Source organism: Manihot esculenta, chromosome 2 (genome assembly GCF_001659605.2).
Source record: "Manihot esculenta cultivar AM560-2 chromosome 2, M.esculenta_v8, whole genome shotgun sequence".
NCBI classification, from domain to species: Eukaryota; Viridiplantae; Streptophyta; class Magnoliopsida; order Malpighiales; family Euphorbiaceae; genus Manihot; species Manihot esculenta.
Window position 1 is genome coordinate 12,819,158 of NC_035162.2, and position 12,225 is coordinate 12,831,382.

At 36.7% G+C, this 12,225-nt stretch overlaps 2 protein-coding genes, 1 long non-coding RNA gene and 2 other non-coding genes across 9 annotated transcripts; 3 read left to right on the top strand and 2 right to left on the bottom strand.

Moving 5' to 3' along the window:
* Positions 1 to 244: 244 nt before the first annotated feature.
* LOC110610051 (filament-like plant protein) lies at positions 245 to 4,890 on the top strand. Of its 4 annotated transcripts, none has more exons than XM_021749919.2 (5): positions 245 to 388; positions 1,275 to 1,430; positions 2,260 to 2,452; positions 2,739 to 4,162; positions 4,303 to 4,890. In XM_021749919.2, exons 2-5 carry the CDS (start codon positions 1,320 to 1,322, stop codon positions 4,702 to 4,704), a joined length of 2,130 nt encoding a protein of 709 aa, XP_021605611.1. In that variant the 5' UTR covers positions 245 to 388; positions 1,275 to 1,319; the 3' UTR covers positions 4,705 to 4,890. The 4 variants fall into 4 exon arrangements, with proteins under 4 accessions (XP_021605611.1, XP_021605613.1, XP_021605614.1 ...); XM_021749921.2 differs by having other exon boundaries at positions 337 to 646; XM_021749922.2 differs by lacking the exon at positions 245 to 388 and adding an exon at positions 395 to 1,155.
* Positions 4,891 to 5,115: 225 nt separating this feature from the next.
* TRNAM-CAU lies at positions 5,116 to 5,200 on the bottom strand. Its single transcript is given in 2 exon segments — positions 5,116 to 5,151; positions 5,163 to 5,200. It is a non-coding gene; the product is annotated as a tRNA-Met (tRNA).
* Positions 5,201 to 5,349: 149 nt separating this feature from the next.
* TRNAQ-UUG lies at positions 5,350 to 5,421 on the top strand. Its single transcript has one exon. It is a non-coding gene; the product is annotated as a tRNA-Gln (tRNA).
* Positions 5,422 to 5,719: 298 nt separating this feature from the next.
* On the bottom strand, positions 5,720 to 6,398 carry LOC110610006. Its single transcript, XR_002487130.2, has 2 exons — positions 6,187 to 6,398; positions 5,720 to 6,092 (listed from the first exon to the last, which is right to left on the bottom strand). It is a non-coding gene; the product is annotated as an uncharacterized LOC110610006 (long non-coding RNA).
* Positions 6,399 to 7,718: 1,320 nt separating this feature from the next.
* Positions 7,719 to 12,162, top strand: LOC110609367 (chlorophyllide a oxygenase, chloroplastic). Of its 2 annotated transcripts, XM_021748896.2 has the most exons (10): positions 7,744 to 7,871; positions 8,054 to 8,134; positions 8,439 to 8,675; positions 8,912 to 9,016; positions 9,283 to 9,558; positions 9,862 to 10,009; positions 10,131 to 10,315; positions 10,424 to 10,536; positions 10,701 to 10,995; positions 11,537 to 12,162. In XM_021748896.2, the coding sequence occupies exons 1-10, from the start codon at positions 7,794 to 7,796 to the stop codon at positions 11,705 to 11,707; spliced, it is 1,689 nt and encodes a 562-aa protein (XP_021604588.1). In that variant the 5' UTR covers positions 7,744 to 7,793; the 3' UTR covers positions 11,708 to 12,162. The 2 variants fall into 2 exon arrangements, with proteins under 2 accessions (XP_021604589.1, XP_021604588.1); XM_021748897.2 differs by lacking the exon at positions 8,054 to 8,134 and having other exon boundaries at positions 7,719 to 7,871.
* Positions 12,163 to 12,225: the final 63 nt, after the last annotated feature.

The following is a 12,225-nucleotide window of genomic DNA, read 5'->3' on the forward strand; positions in this document are numbered from 1 at the left end:
GACTCAAATTTCAAAGACAGAGAGCGTCTATGAACTATGCAACTTTTTGAAAAAAAAATGTATATTATATATTTGTGATTGAGCTCCATTACTCTCCTTTTAACTGTATCTCTGTTTCTGTATCTGTCATTTGCTCCAGAGTTCCTCATCAATGGGCGGGAATAAGAGAGACCCAATTCAAAATCAGTGATAATAAAACAAAATGGATTAAAAAAAGTACTTTTTTTTACCCAAAAAGCTGAAAAGTTGGTTTTTTTAGGCCTCTCATTTGCTTGCTTGCTTGCTCAGTCACTCATTCTCACATCTTCACTTCACAGCTCCATATTCACAATCACATGCTCTTCTCATCTGCTTTCTTTTTTAAATATTCAAAGAGAAAAAGCGGAAGGTAATATGGCTAGAAAACAAGAAATAGAAACCCACATCATCTGTTACCTTCTTTAGCAGTTGTTGGTCTATCTGGATATTTATATTTCTTCTGACATTCCGCAGATTTTTTTCTGGGTTTTTTCTTAAAATAAGTTTTTGTTTTTGAAAATTTATTGGGTTTCACTGGTTCTGCAATCTTTAACCCATTTTTGTTTCCCATGTTTAACTTTCCTGGTTCCAATTTAATTTCGTGAGTTGCTTCTGCGTCATTGCAAAGGTATTTGATCTGAGTCTTTGTTCCTATAAACTGTACAGGTTTTTGGTTTGACTAGTTTCTTATATTTCGGATCCCCTTTGTTGAGATTTGAGGACTTCCTAGTTCCTTGTCCCTTATTTTGGAAATAGCCACTGTTTCATTGGTACTGATTTGAGGTTCTCTACTTGGAGGCATCTCTCTTCGTGGGGGAGATTTGAACGGTTTTAATTGTTGGGTTGCTCCCTTGTTGTGATTAACGTTATGGGTTTCTTTATTCACTGTCTAATGTTGTTCAAATCGTTTCACTTCGATTGATGGGTGTTGCTGGAGCTAAAAATCTCTCCCTTTTTTTATTCTTTTTTCCGTTTATCTTGCGCTAGTCGGGCAGTTAAAACTGTCTGATCTTTTGTTGTTGTAGTTGGGTTGGTTATGGGGTGAATTTGAAGCAAAGCTCTGATAAAATGACAAGACAAGTCATCTTTCCGTTTAGTGTTTGAGTTTGTTGAGGATAACTAGTTCTGGTTATTAAGGTTGCTGCAACCTCAATATTCACTAGAAATTTGTTTCTGGATATCCACTCTCATGCTCTGTGAGAGACAGTGCGTGTGTTTATGGTTACGTCATTTTAATGCTTCGCAATTATTTGCAGATAAATATTCATTGATGAGATAAAGCTTGACTCCAAGATTTTGTGATGGAAAAGAGGAAATGGCTATGGAAGAAGAAGTCTTCCGAGAGGAGCCCTGGTGAAACCGAGAGTTCAGGATCACTATCTTCACATTCTGAGAGATTCTCCGATGAGCAAGTAGGTGGCTATTACACAAGAACTCGCCCACTGTACCCAGAATTAGGATTGTCTTTTAGCTATGCTGTTTGTTTTCTACGAGTCTCTTATACAAGCTTTTAATCTTTCACTAAAACTTTTAGAGATTGTTGAATTTGACATCTAACTTTTGCTTCACACAATATCAATGGTCTTGGTTATTAAACAAGCTTCATATTTGAAATACTTCCTTTTGAATGAATTGTAGATAACTCAAGAAATTTCTTTGTTGGCTACTCGAGTTTGAAGACGGAGTTGATGTGTTTTGATAGATACATGGAGTAGGCATCAGATAATATGACTCACAAACACTATGTGTTTCAGAACCAATAAAACTGAGCTCTTCATGGTGATAAGCCTTATATTTCTTCGGGATAAAGTTAGAAAACCACTGTAGTTCTCTCACACATTGATAATTCCTTCACTGCATAGGTACCAACTCTTTTTATCCAGGTAAATGAGACAACTAAATTAAGAAAAGAGCAGTTATATACTTTAAGCTAGTGAAGACTCTCCTTGAAAGATGTATTTCTAAAATGAGAGATTCAAATTTTCCTTTGAAATGGTTGCCTTGGCCATAAGAAATTCTTGCCAGACTTTGGACATCACATTATCAATGGTGGTCATTGATTGGGTATATATGATTAGCTGAGAACATGCTATGCTTCTTCCTGTGTTTCTTATCGTCAAATGGAGTGGTTTTTGTTTTTCTTTCCTTTCTTCACTAAGGACAATTATGGTTCATCTTGTTAATTGCAAACCTTGGCTTTGTTGGTTTGTTGATTTCATCCATTTTCCATTATTGAATCAGGACGCCTCAAAGGCATCTCCAAATACTGATAATCAATCTCCTGAAGTCACATCAAAAGCTTATGTCAGGAATGAAGATGTCAATGATAGTGTTAAGATTTTAACAGAAAGGTTATCAGCTGCCCTTGTGAATGTTAGTGCCAAAGACGACTTGGTAAAGCAGCACTCCAAAGTTGCTGAGGAAGCTGTTGCAGGTATTTAGTTAGATACTAATGTTGAGGACAGATTTTCTATTACTTTCTTTGTGAATTTTCGTGATGAACTATAAGAAGGTATCTCCATTTTTTCACAAGAAGCAATTGCACAGGAATTGTCGTAACTCTATTTTCTCTAAGATAGTTTTTTTATTTTGGAATGGAGTTAAGAGTTCACTTCCTCTTGACATCTATATCATGAGTTTTCTTCAATATTAATTATGGCAATTTTTCTTTTTTAAATTTTGAACTCATATATGTGGCAATTTCCTTGATAAAATTTTAGGCTGGGAAAAGGCTGAAAATGAAGTAGCTGCACTAAAGAAACAACTTGAAGCTGCCATTCAGCAGAACTCTTCATTGGAAGATAGGGTGAGCCATCTTGATGGTGCCCTCAAGGAATGTGTTAGGCAGCTGAGACAGGCAAGAGAGGAGCACGAAGAAAAGGTCCATGAAGCCGTGGTAAGAAAAACACTTGAATGGGAATCCACAAAATCTGAACTTGAGAACCAGCTTCTTGAGCTGAAGAGAAAAGCAGAAGCTGCTGAGTTAGAATCTCTGCCTCAAATTGATCCGGAACTATGCTATAAGCTCGAATATTTGGAGAAAGATAATGCTTCCCTGAAGCTTGAGCTCCTATCTCTATCTGAGGAGTTAGAAGTCAGAACAATTGAAAGGGACTTGAGTACCCAAGCAGCTGAAACAGCAAGCAAGCAACACTTGGAGAGCATAAAGAAAATGGCAAAGCTTGAAGCTGAATGCCGTAGGGTAAAAGCCATTGGTTGCAAATCAACACCACTTAATGATCATAAAACTTCTACTGCATCTTCATTTTATGTTGACTCTCTCACTGATAGTCAATCAGATAGTGGGGAGAGGCTTAATGCTGTGGAGCTGGAAACTCGCAAAATGAGTTGTTCGGAACCTTACAGATGTGAGGCAAGTTGCGCAGACTCATGGGCATCTGCATTGATTGCTGAGCTTGATCAATTCAAGAATGAAAAAAGTGTTAAAAGAAGTCTCCCATCCTCGGCAATTGAAATAGATCTCATGGATGATTTTCTTGAAATGGAACGACTGGCTGCTTTGCCAGAGACTGAAAGGGAAAGTCATCATCCTGAAACAAAAGCGGTTGCAGAAAAATCCATTGATGTAGAAAGCTCATTAAGAGCTGAACTTGAAAGTATGGTTCATCAAACAGCTGAATTGGAAGAGAAACTACAGAAGATGGAAGTAGAAAAAGTTGAACTGGAAGAGAAACTACAAAAGATGGAAGTAGAAAAGGTCAAATTGGAGGAGAAGATACAAAAGATGGAAGCAGAAAAAGTTGAATCAGAAGAAATGCTAGAGAAGTCACAAGTAGAGAGAAATGAATTGGAGATGGTTCTCACTGTGTGTCAGGAAAAGAATGAAGAATTTCAAATACAGCTGAAGGAAGCTGAACTAAAGTTGGAAGCACTGCAACAAGAGTTATCAATTGCAAATGAATCAAAGCAGCAAATTGAATCACAACTTGTAAATGTAGAAGTAGATGCTCGGACCATGGCTTCAAAGGTTAACTCACTAGAAGCAGTGATTCAAAAGGAGAAGGATCTGTCAGCAGGAATTGCAGTCAAGTGCCGGGCATTGGAAGGAGAGCTATCCGAAAAGAACAAGGAAGTTGAACGCCAGAAATTGGCAAGCTCAAATAGTGAACTGAAGATAAAGCAGGTTAACATTTAATCACTGCCATTTTCTGCATTACATGTTCATTGTTCCATTGTCATCTATCATGCATTTATCGACATTACATGGGCCAGAATAAGGCAACATATGTTCCAGATGTAATGAATGTGAAACTTATCTGACAGGAGGACCTAGCTGTAGCAGCTGGGAGACTTGCTGAATGCCAGAAAACAATAGCATCTCTAGGAAAGCAGCTGAGATCTCTAGCAACCCTAGAGGACTTCTTAATCGACACTGCAAGCCTACCAGAGTTCAATGCAGGAGGATTACTGATGCATAGAGCTAGTGGAGAATCTTGGAAAGATCATTGCAGTGACACATTATCACCTAAAAGGGATTCCAGCTCTTCAAGAATAGCCAGTGAGAATTCTTGCCCTTTAGTTAATAAAAATGAAGGGCACTCACCCCCATCTTCATCATTGTCAACTTCATCAGCCACATCAAACCACAGCAGTTCTGACAAGAACCGAAATGGTTTCGCAAAATTTTTCTCTAGAAGCAAGAATGGCATACAACTAGAAATTTAGCAAGGATCAGGCCAGCAGAAAAGAAGAAAAATGAACTATATTGATGATTTATTGTAAAAACAAGGAATTTATTGGATGTTGATTATATGCTATTTAATCAGCAGCTTGTTCATCAATCATGTTTAGGAATACTACAATGAATTCAAGCAAATTTCAAATGCTATGGTTGTGTAGTTTGTAGTCAAACATTCCATTGGCTTCTGTTTGTGTTTAAGATGAGCTGATTTGAGTTCCATTCTGGCATCTTGAATCTTGACCAGCATAATGCTTATTTCACCGGTTAAAGAAAGAGCTGTAAATCTATTTTCGAGGAAATGGGCCTGCACTGAATTCAAAAAGAGAATCGTCATTTGAGCTGTGTTTTTGGATGTTTGTGTGGCAGACCAGCGTAGGAGTGAAAAAAAACTTAAATGGGGTGAGAGAGGCTCGAACTCTCGACCTCAGGATAACTCAGTAGCTATGAGACCTACGCGCTAGCCAACTGCGCCACCACCCCTTGCCGTTAACTTGGATCAAATAAAATTATTAGAAACATTGACTCACTGAGTGGAAGTTACACATTTGAATCAACTTGTGGTTAATTAAGTTTTGTATTCTCCTAACCCGTACGTTCATGAAAGATAAACCCTGCCATTTAACAGAAATGGTTCCATGGTGTAGTGGTTAGCACTCTGGACTTTGAATCCAGCGACCTGGGTTCGACTCCCGGTGGGACCTTTTTTAATTTTTTAATTTTACTTATTCGATTAGTGACGATATGTAATCTAATCAGATTGGACCAATTTTAAATTAAATTCGATATCAAATGCCTTCTGCATTATTATCAATTGCTGTTCTCACATCCGTTCCCAATAGTCTACCACTGGCTACGATTCCTCCAGAAAAGATGGTCTAATAATTTTGAAATTCCAGCAATTAATTTCAAGTTATAGATACCAAATCAATAACAACAAATCTCAGAAAAAAAAAAAACATTTTTGCCACAGCAAAAGTTTTAGGGTTGAGCAAACTTGGAGATGGCTAAACATTCTTGATTGTAAAATCTTCATTTACTTTCAAGACCTTCCAAAATTTTCACCAGAGTTCAAAAACTACCAATTCCCCTTAAATCTCAACTGTAAGATTTGAACATTGATTTGCTTTTGTATATCTCTTCTCCCTATCTATCAGCCACCAAGCTTACGATTTTCATCTCTGAACTTCGTGCATACACATCCCCCATCCTAAATTATACAACAAGCAACCCAGGAGAACCATCCTTTTAAACAGCTTTCATATTCAACCTTCACTATTACACTGGCAGTGCTAACTACCACAAAATCTCGAACACCTTCAAGGCATTTGGCTATCTGACCTGCATTTGTTTGCTTGAGTATGCAATATTGGTCCTGATAAAATAGAGAAGAAAGAATTAAGAACCTGAAACAGAGGTGATGGTAGAGTGGAGTAAAGGAACAGTAGTAAGAACAAATGGCGGGTCACCGGAGATGAAAATTGAACGGCGGCCCAGTTGGCTATCCGGAAAAAGCAAGTTCCAGCAATGATCCAAAGAAGCTCTCTGCGGTTTTCGTGTAGTATCTCGAACCAAAGTGAGACGAACCACAGAATCATAGTGGCTCAGAAGAAAGCTCCCTCGCTCTTGTCGTATTGATTATGACTGGTCCTCGCCACTGGAATAGTCGTCTCTGTCCTGCACACAGACAGAGATAGGCAGAAAGAAAATTATATATTATTTTAATTATAAATTAAAAATATTTAAATACAAATTTAAGATGAAAAATAATTTTATTGACGAAATTGAACTCATGAAATGTAAAATTAATTTAAAGTTATAACAAAAAATCAAAATTTAATTAGTTTTTTATTCTTACCATATAGTTTGCCCATTCATAAGTCTATCAGGAGACTAACATAAATTGGAAAAAATAGCGTAAGCTTTTAAATTGAATATGACAGAATGAGTACCTTTTGCAAAATTATTTGTATAACTTATTAATTAATATAAACATATATTATTTTCGTATAATCATTAAATTTAAAATATATAATTATTACCTAAAGATCATATACCAAAACCTATAAATACCTAATTAATTTCTTTTTTTCAAAGATATATATAATTTTGTTTAAAAAAGTCCTACTCTCTTTGTGACCGTAAAAAGAAGAGAATATTTACTTTTTAACTAATAATTATGTCTTTTAGCTGATTAGTTAAGTATATATAAACATTAAATGGCTTAAATCTAAATTTTTAAAAATAATGTCTAATTTTTTAAGTTTATTTTATTTTAAAAATTAAATTCAATATAGAATCTTTATTTCTAGATTCTTTTTAAAAAGGTTGAATCCGTAACTAATCATGAGTATAGAAATAATATAGGACATTAATTTTTTTTTTCCAATTTTCATATTAAAATCAATTGGTTAGATGAATCATAAATTAAACTTCAGAAATCTTTATAAAATGAAATTACAATTTTCAAAAATAAATATTAATTTGTTATTTTTAAATTGAAATTTAATCATACAGAAAATATTCCAAAATCGTCTAGACCAAGAGAATTGTCCTCAAAACCCCAATTCCTTTGAAGAAAAAAAACAAATCTCAATTCATTAGTAGACCCATCCAATACAACCAATCAAATCACGAGATTAAACGAACAGATAAGAATTTTTTATGCATACTCAATAAATCTAACACCTACCTCACACAATCCTAACCCAAAACCCTACACGTCTTTTGAAAATCCATGACAAAGCAATCGAAGACAAAACATATAGCACAAAGGGATAGAGAAATATATCTTCAGAATCCGAGGTGGCAACTGGCAAGATAGAAGGGTCCCACACCTTTGCTAGATTCAAAAGATCTGTAGTGAAAGGCTGTGGAAGCTGGAGGTGCCACGTTTTACGCCATGGAGTCCACGCTTGCCACGTGGCAACCCATGGCAGGAAAGCGGAGATCGCGCGAAACACCAACCTCTTATCAACGAATAAATCTCTCTCACTAAAATTGCCTTATTTTTTTTGTTATTTTTTTCCCCTCTCTAGCTCTCTCTCCAGTTCTGGACTGCAGATTTTCAAACGCCATGAACACTGTTGCTACTGCTGCAGCGCTCTCTCTGCCCATTTCTTTGTGTAGATCATCTAAGCTCAATACTAAAAAGGTACCCCTTTTTTCGTTTTTTTATTTGATAATCTCACTGGAAATTTCGATCGCGATTTGTTTGTTTGTTACATTTTAGCTCGAGTTTGGGTATTCAGGCCCAAAGATGCGTTCTTTTCGTATTTTTCTGTGAGAATTTTATTTGGGTATCTGCTAAAATTAATGGAAAAAGTATGATTCTAGGACAAGGGATTTTTAATGGAGTTTAACTGCTGCAACTTAAATGGCCGCTTGTTAGCATCCTCAGAAAACAGTTTGGCTAAGGTAATTGATGATTGTCAGTAGAATAGTTCCTCAGCCTGTGGTGGACTGGTACCAAATCTAAAAATGAATCTCTTATAGTTTATTCTCATCTTAAACTTACATTAATAATGGCTAATCTGGAGGAACATAACATTTATTTAGGCCGATTGATTTTCTAGATTGGTTCTAACTTGTATAAGATGCATATTGCAAGTCAATATGGCTGTATTAGTTATCATCTTTGCGGATATTTAGATTCATGCTAAAACTGCTAAATTCTAGCTGCTTATGTAGCTTGGATTGTAATTTATTTGTGTATTTTCAGGGAGTTAGGGGTGGGTTTCGGGTGTTAGCAGTATTTGGGGAGGAAGGTGGGCTGCAGGATAAGAAGAGTGTATGGGATAACATCTTTGATGTTGAGGATCCGAGATCTAAGATGCCACAATGTAAAGGGAAATTCTTGGATGTAAATCAAGCACTCGAAGTGGCTAGATATGACATTCAGTACTGTGATTGGCGAGCTCGACAAGATGTTCTTACCATTATGCTCCTCCATGAAAAGGTCTTGTATTTTTTACTTCATATGCTGTTGTTCATGGCTATGATAGATTATTTATTGGGCAATATAGGAGGTGATTTTGCTTGATTTATTGATACTGTAATTAATATGTGTTTGTTCTTTTGAGCCTCCCCCAAAATTGTTTTACACTTCACCTTAGAATCTGACATTGTCTTTTGCAATTTTTGTGGGTGTATTATTTGTAAGTTGAATTCTCACTTTGCGAAATATGACTGCAGGTTGTGGAAGTTCTAAACCCTCTAGCTCGCGATTACAAGTCTATTGGCACCTTGAGGAAGGAGCTTGCTGGGTTGCAAGAAGAATTAAACCGAGCTCATGAACAGGTGTGCAGATTATCTGTAGAACAGAAAGTTGAGCCAAAAAAAAAAACTTAAATAATGTGCATAGACCAAATGAGCAAAGGTTAATCATTAATTAATTTCATAGATTTAATTAGATTGGATGTATATTATAAATCCAATGAGACATCTGTTCATCAATATATTGTGAAGAAAATTTTTTACTTGTTTATCATTCAAATGAATGATGTACTTTCTGTTCCTCTACAATTTCATCAACATTATGATGTCTGACTCATGAATAACAACAGGTTCATATATCTGAAGCAAGGGTTGCTACTGCCTTGGATAAACTAGCGCACATGGAAGCATTGGTTAATGATAGGCTGTTACAAGATAGAAGCACAACGGAGTCTGACCAAACATCCTCTTTTCCTAGTACTTCTACTCAACCTCTGGATACCATGAAAGGGAGATTGCCACAGAAAAGCTTGAATGTTTCAGGTCCAGTTCAACCTTACAGTTCCCACCTTAAGAATTTCTGGTACCCTGTTGCATTCTCTACCGATCTAAAGGATGATACCATGGTAAGATACTCTTTCAAGTATTTGTGATTCATGCTTTATATTCAAATTCTTATTTTCCTGACAGCAATCACACCATCTAGTGTCATCACAGATTAAAATTCCAGTCAATGCACATAAAATAAAATAAAATAAAATAAAATGAATGCAGTATAAGGCAGCATAAACCCTGTTTTTGATGATGTATGTGGCAAATATTATTTTTGGGAGGTGGAGGGGGATTCTTTCCCTTTGAAATCTTACCGAGCTTAAGCACCTTAACCATTTTTGGATCTCTGCTTACAAGTCATTTTACCTCTGTTTTAGGTTCCGATTGATTGCTTTGAGGAACCATGGGTTATCTTTCGTGGGAAAGATGGGAAACCTGGATGTGTCCAGAACTCATGTGCACATAGAGCCTGCCCTCTTCACCTTGGTTCAGTAAATGAGGGTCGGATCCAATGTCCTTACCATGGTCAGTAAGAAATGAAGGAACTAATTTTGAATATTATGTTCTACATTTGTATACTGTGGCTCACTTAAGTATGGCTAGAAAGGATAGATTAGTGATTCTTGAAAAATTGGTGAAATATCAGGGTGGGAATACACAATAGATGGAAAATGTGAGAAGATGCCATCGACACGACTACTTAATGTGAAGATAAAGTCGTTGCCATGTTTTGAGAAAGAAGGGATGATATGGGTTTGGCCTGGTAGCGACCCTCCACCAGCAACACTTCCTTCATTACAGCCTCCTCCAGGTTTTGTAATCCATGCTGAGGTACGTTCAGATGCACTTGGATTCTTTTGACCTTTTTGTGAATGTTTGAATGAATTTTTAGAAAGCAGCTCGTCATTTCAAATATTGCTGTGTCCTTTCATATGGCAGATTGTCATGGAACTTCCAGTGGAACATGGGCTACTTTTGGATAACCTGTTAGATCTTGCACATGCCCCTTTTACTCACACATCTACCTTTGCAAAGGGCTGGAGTGTTCCTAGGTTTGCTCCTTTAATTTAATTGTTGAAAATAATTATCATTTCTGAAGTACAAGCATTTTATTTTATTTTATGTTATTTTATAGTTTCAAGATGCTAAACTTTCTGTTGGAACGAGTATTGCTGACAAAAATGTCTATTCTTTTGCTTGTGACCAAAATTCTCAGCTTGGTGAAGTTTTTAACGCCTGCATCTGGACTTGAAGGATACTGGGACCCCTATCCAATAGATATGGAATTCCGACCACCTTGTATGGTGTTATCAACCATCGGGATCTCAAAGCCTGGAAAGCTAGAGGGGAAAAGTACTAGGCAATGTGCAACTCACCTTCACCAACTTCATGTATGCATGCCTTCATCAAGAAATAAGACTAGGTTATTATACAGGATGTCTCTCGATTTTGCTCCTGTGCTAAAACACATTCCTTTCATGCAATATCTATGGAGACATTTTGCTGAGCAGGTAACAAAAATGTTTAAATGGACCTATGCATTTATGTTTATGTTTGACATTAGGAGTAGTTTTAACTTTTGGTGCATGACATTAATTCAACGTCTCATCCAGCTATGTCAAGGTATGGAAATTTATTTGTTGATATTATCAATAATCATCTTTCCAACCAGAAAGGCCGTGCTTGCCAGTTGCTGGCAATGAGTTTCTTCTGAAGGATGCCTCTGGTATCCTAGATGGTGAATCCTTATAGAAATTCCAGCACTTAGGTGCCATGTTTCTTAGAAACACAAGCCTTAGGCCAAGAGTCTGGGATGAGCTGATTGAGAACCCCCTTTGAGGGTGAGGATAAATGATTATTCACTTGAAGTTGGCTTGCTGGTGAAGGTTGCTTTTCATCTGTGTGTTGATTTTGTGGCTTAAGCTTATCAAACTATAAGTTAGCTGGATGACTAGAAAGAAGGGTCACCATTTTCCCCTTGTGGGCATTGACAAATTAGCATTTTTCGCCCCATGCTTCTTAGGACTCAATACTTCTGACTGTATGAAACAGGTACTAAATGAAGATCTGCGGCTTGTAGTTGGGCAGCAGGAGCGAATGATCAATGGGGCAAATGTGTGGAATTTACCAGTTTCTTATGATAAGCTAGGGGTAAGATACAGACTATGGAGAGATGCTGTGGAAAGAGGAGCAAAGCAATTACCTTTCAGCAAATCAACGTAAAAGGAAACAGAAAGCCTCTGATGAATTTAACTTCTCTGGATGCATTTCAAGTATCAACCCCTCTTTATCCAACGTAAAGATTCTGAATCAGGATTGCAAATAATGGAGCACTGCTAGATAATGTTATGCAGTTCAGCTTTTGGTCTCTGATAGAACATCGTCAAAGGCACCCTTGTGGCGAAAACTGTTGATTGATCTGAGGCAGAGAAGACATTGTCTGTGCATACAAGTCATTGCAAGATAAGAAGGAACTGTACACTGCCATTATTAGTTGTGTGTACAGTAATGTGCACTGCCATTGTGTACAGTTAGATAAATTTTCCACCTTTTTTCCCTGATCTCCTTTAATTCCAATGAAGTCATGATGATTGTTTTCCAGCGACGTTGAGGATGCTGGTGTTTGAAAGATGGAATCATAGCAAACATTATATCTAATGAAGACGAAATTTCCAAAAGTTCCCAACTTGTTTCTTCTCCTCCTCCTCTTTACATCTTTTCTTTGATACAATTCACTCCCC

Bases quoted from the DNA above. Each gene is read 5' to 3' on its own strand.
- LOC110610051 (XM_021749919.2), top strand. From the start codon at position 1,320: ATGGAAAAGAGGAAATGGCTATGGAAGAAGAAGTCTTCCGAGAGGAGC. The intron at 1,431-2,259 runs GTAGGTGGCTAT...TTATTGAATCAG, and splicing joins AGAGATTCTCCGATGAGCAA to GACGCCTCAAAGGCATCTCC. The intron at 4,163-4,302 runs GTTAACATTTAA...CTTATCTGACAG, and splicing joins GTGAACTGAAGATAAAGCAG to GAGGACCTAGCTGTAGCAGC.
- LOC110609367 (XM_021748896.2), top strand. From the start codon at position 7,794: ATGAACACTGTTGCTACTGCTGCAGCGCTCTCTCTGCCCATTTCTTTG. The intron at 10,010-10,130 runs GTCAGTAAGAAA...GTGAAATATCAG, and splicing joins GATCCAATGTCCTTACCATG to GGTGGGAATACACAATAGAT. The intron at 10,996-11,536 runs GTAACAAAAATG...TGTATGAAACAG, and splicing joins GGAGACATTTTGCTGAGCAG to GTACTAAATGAAGATCTGCG.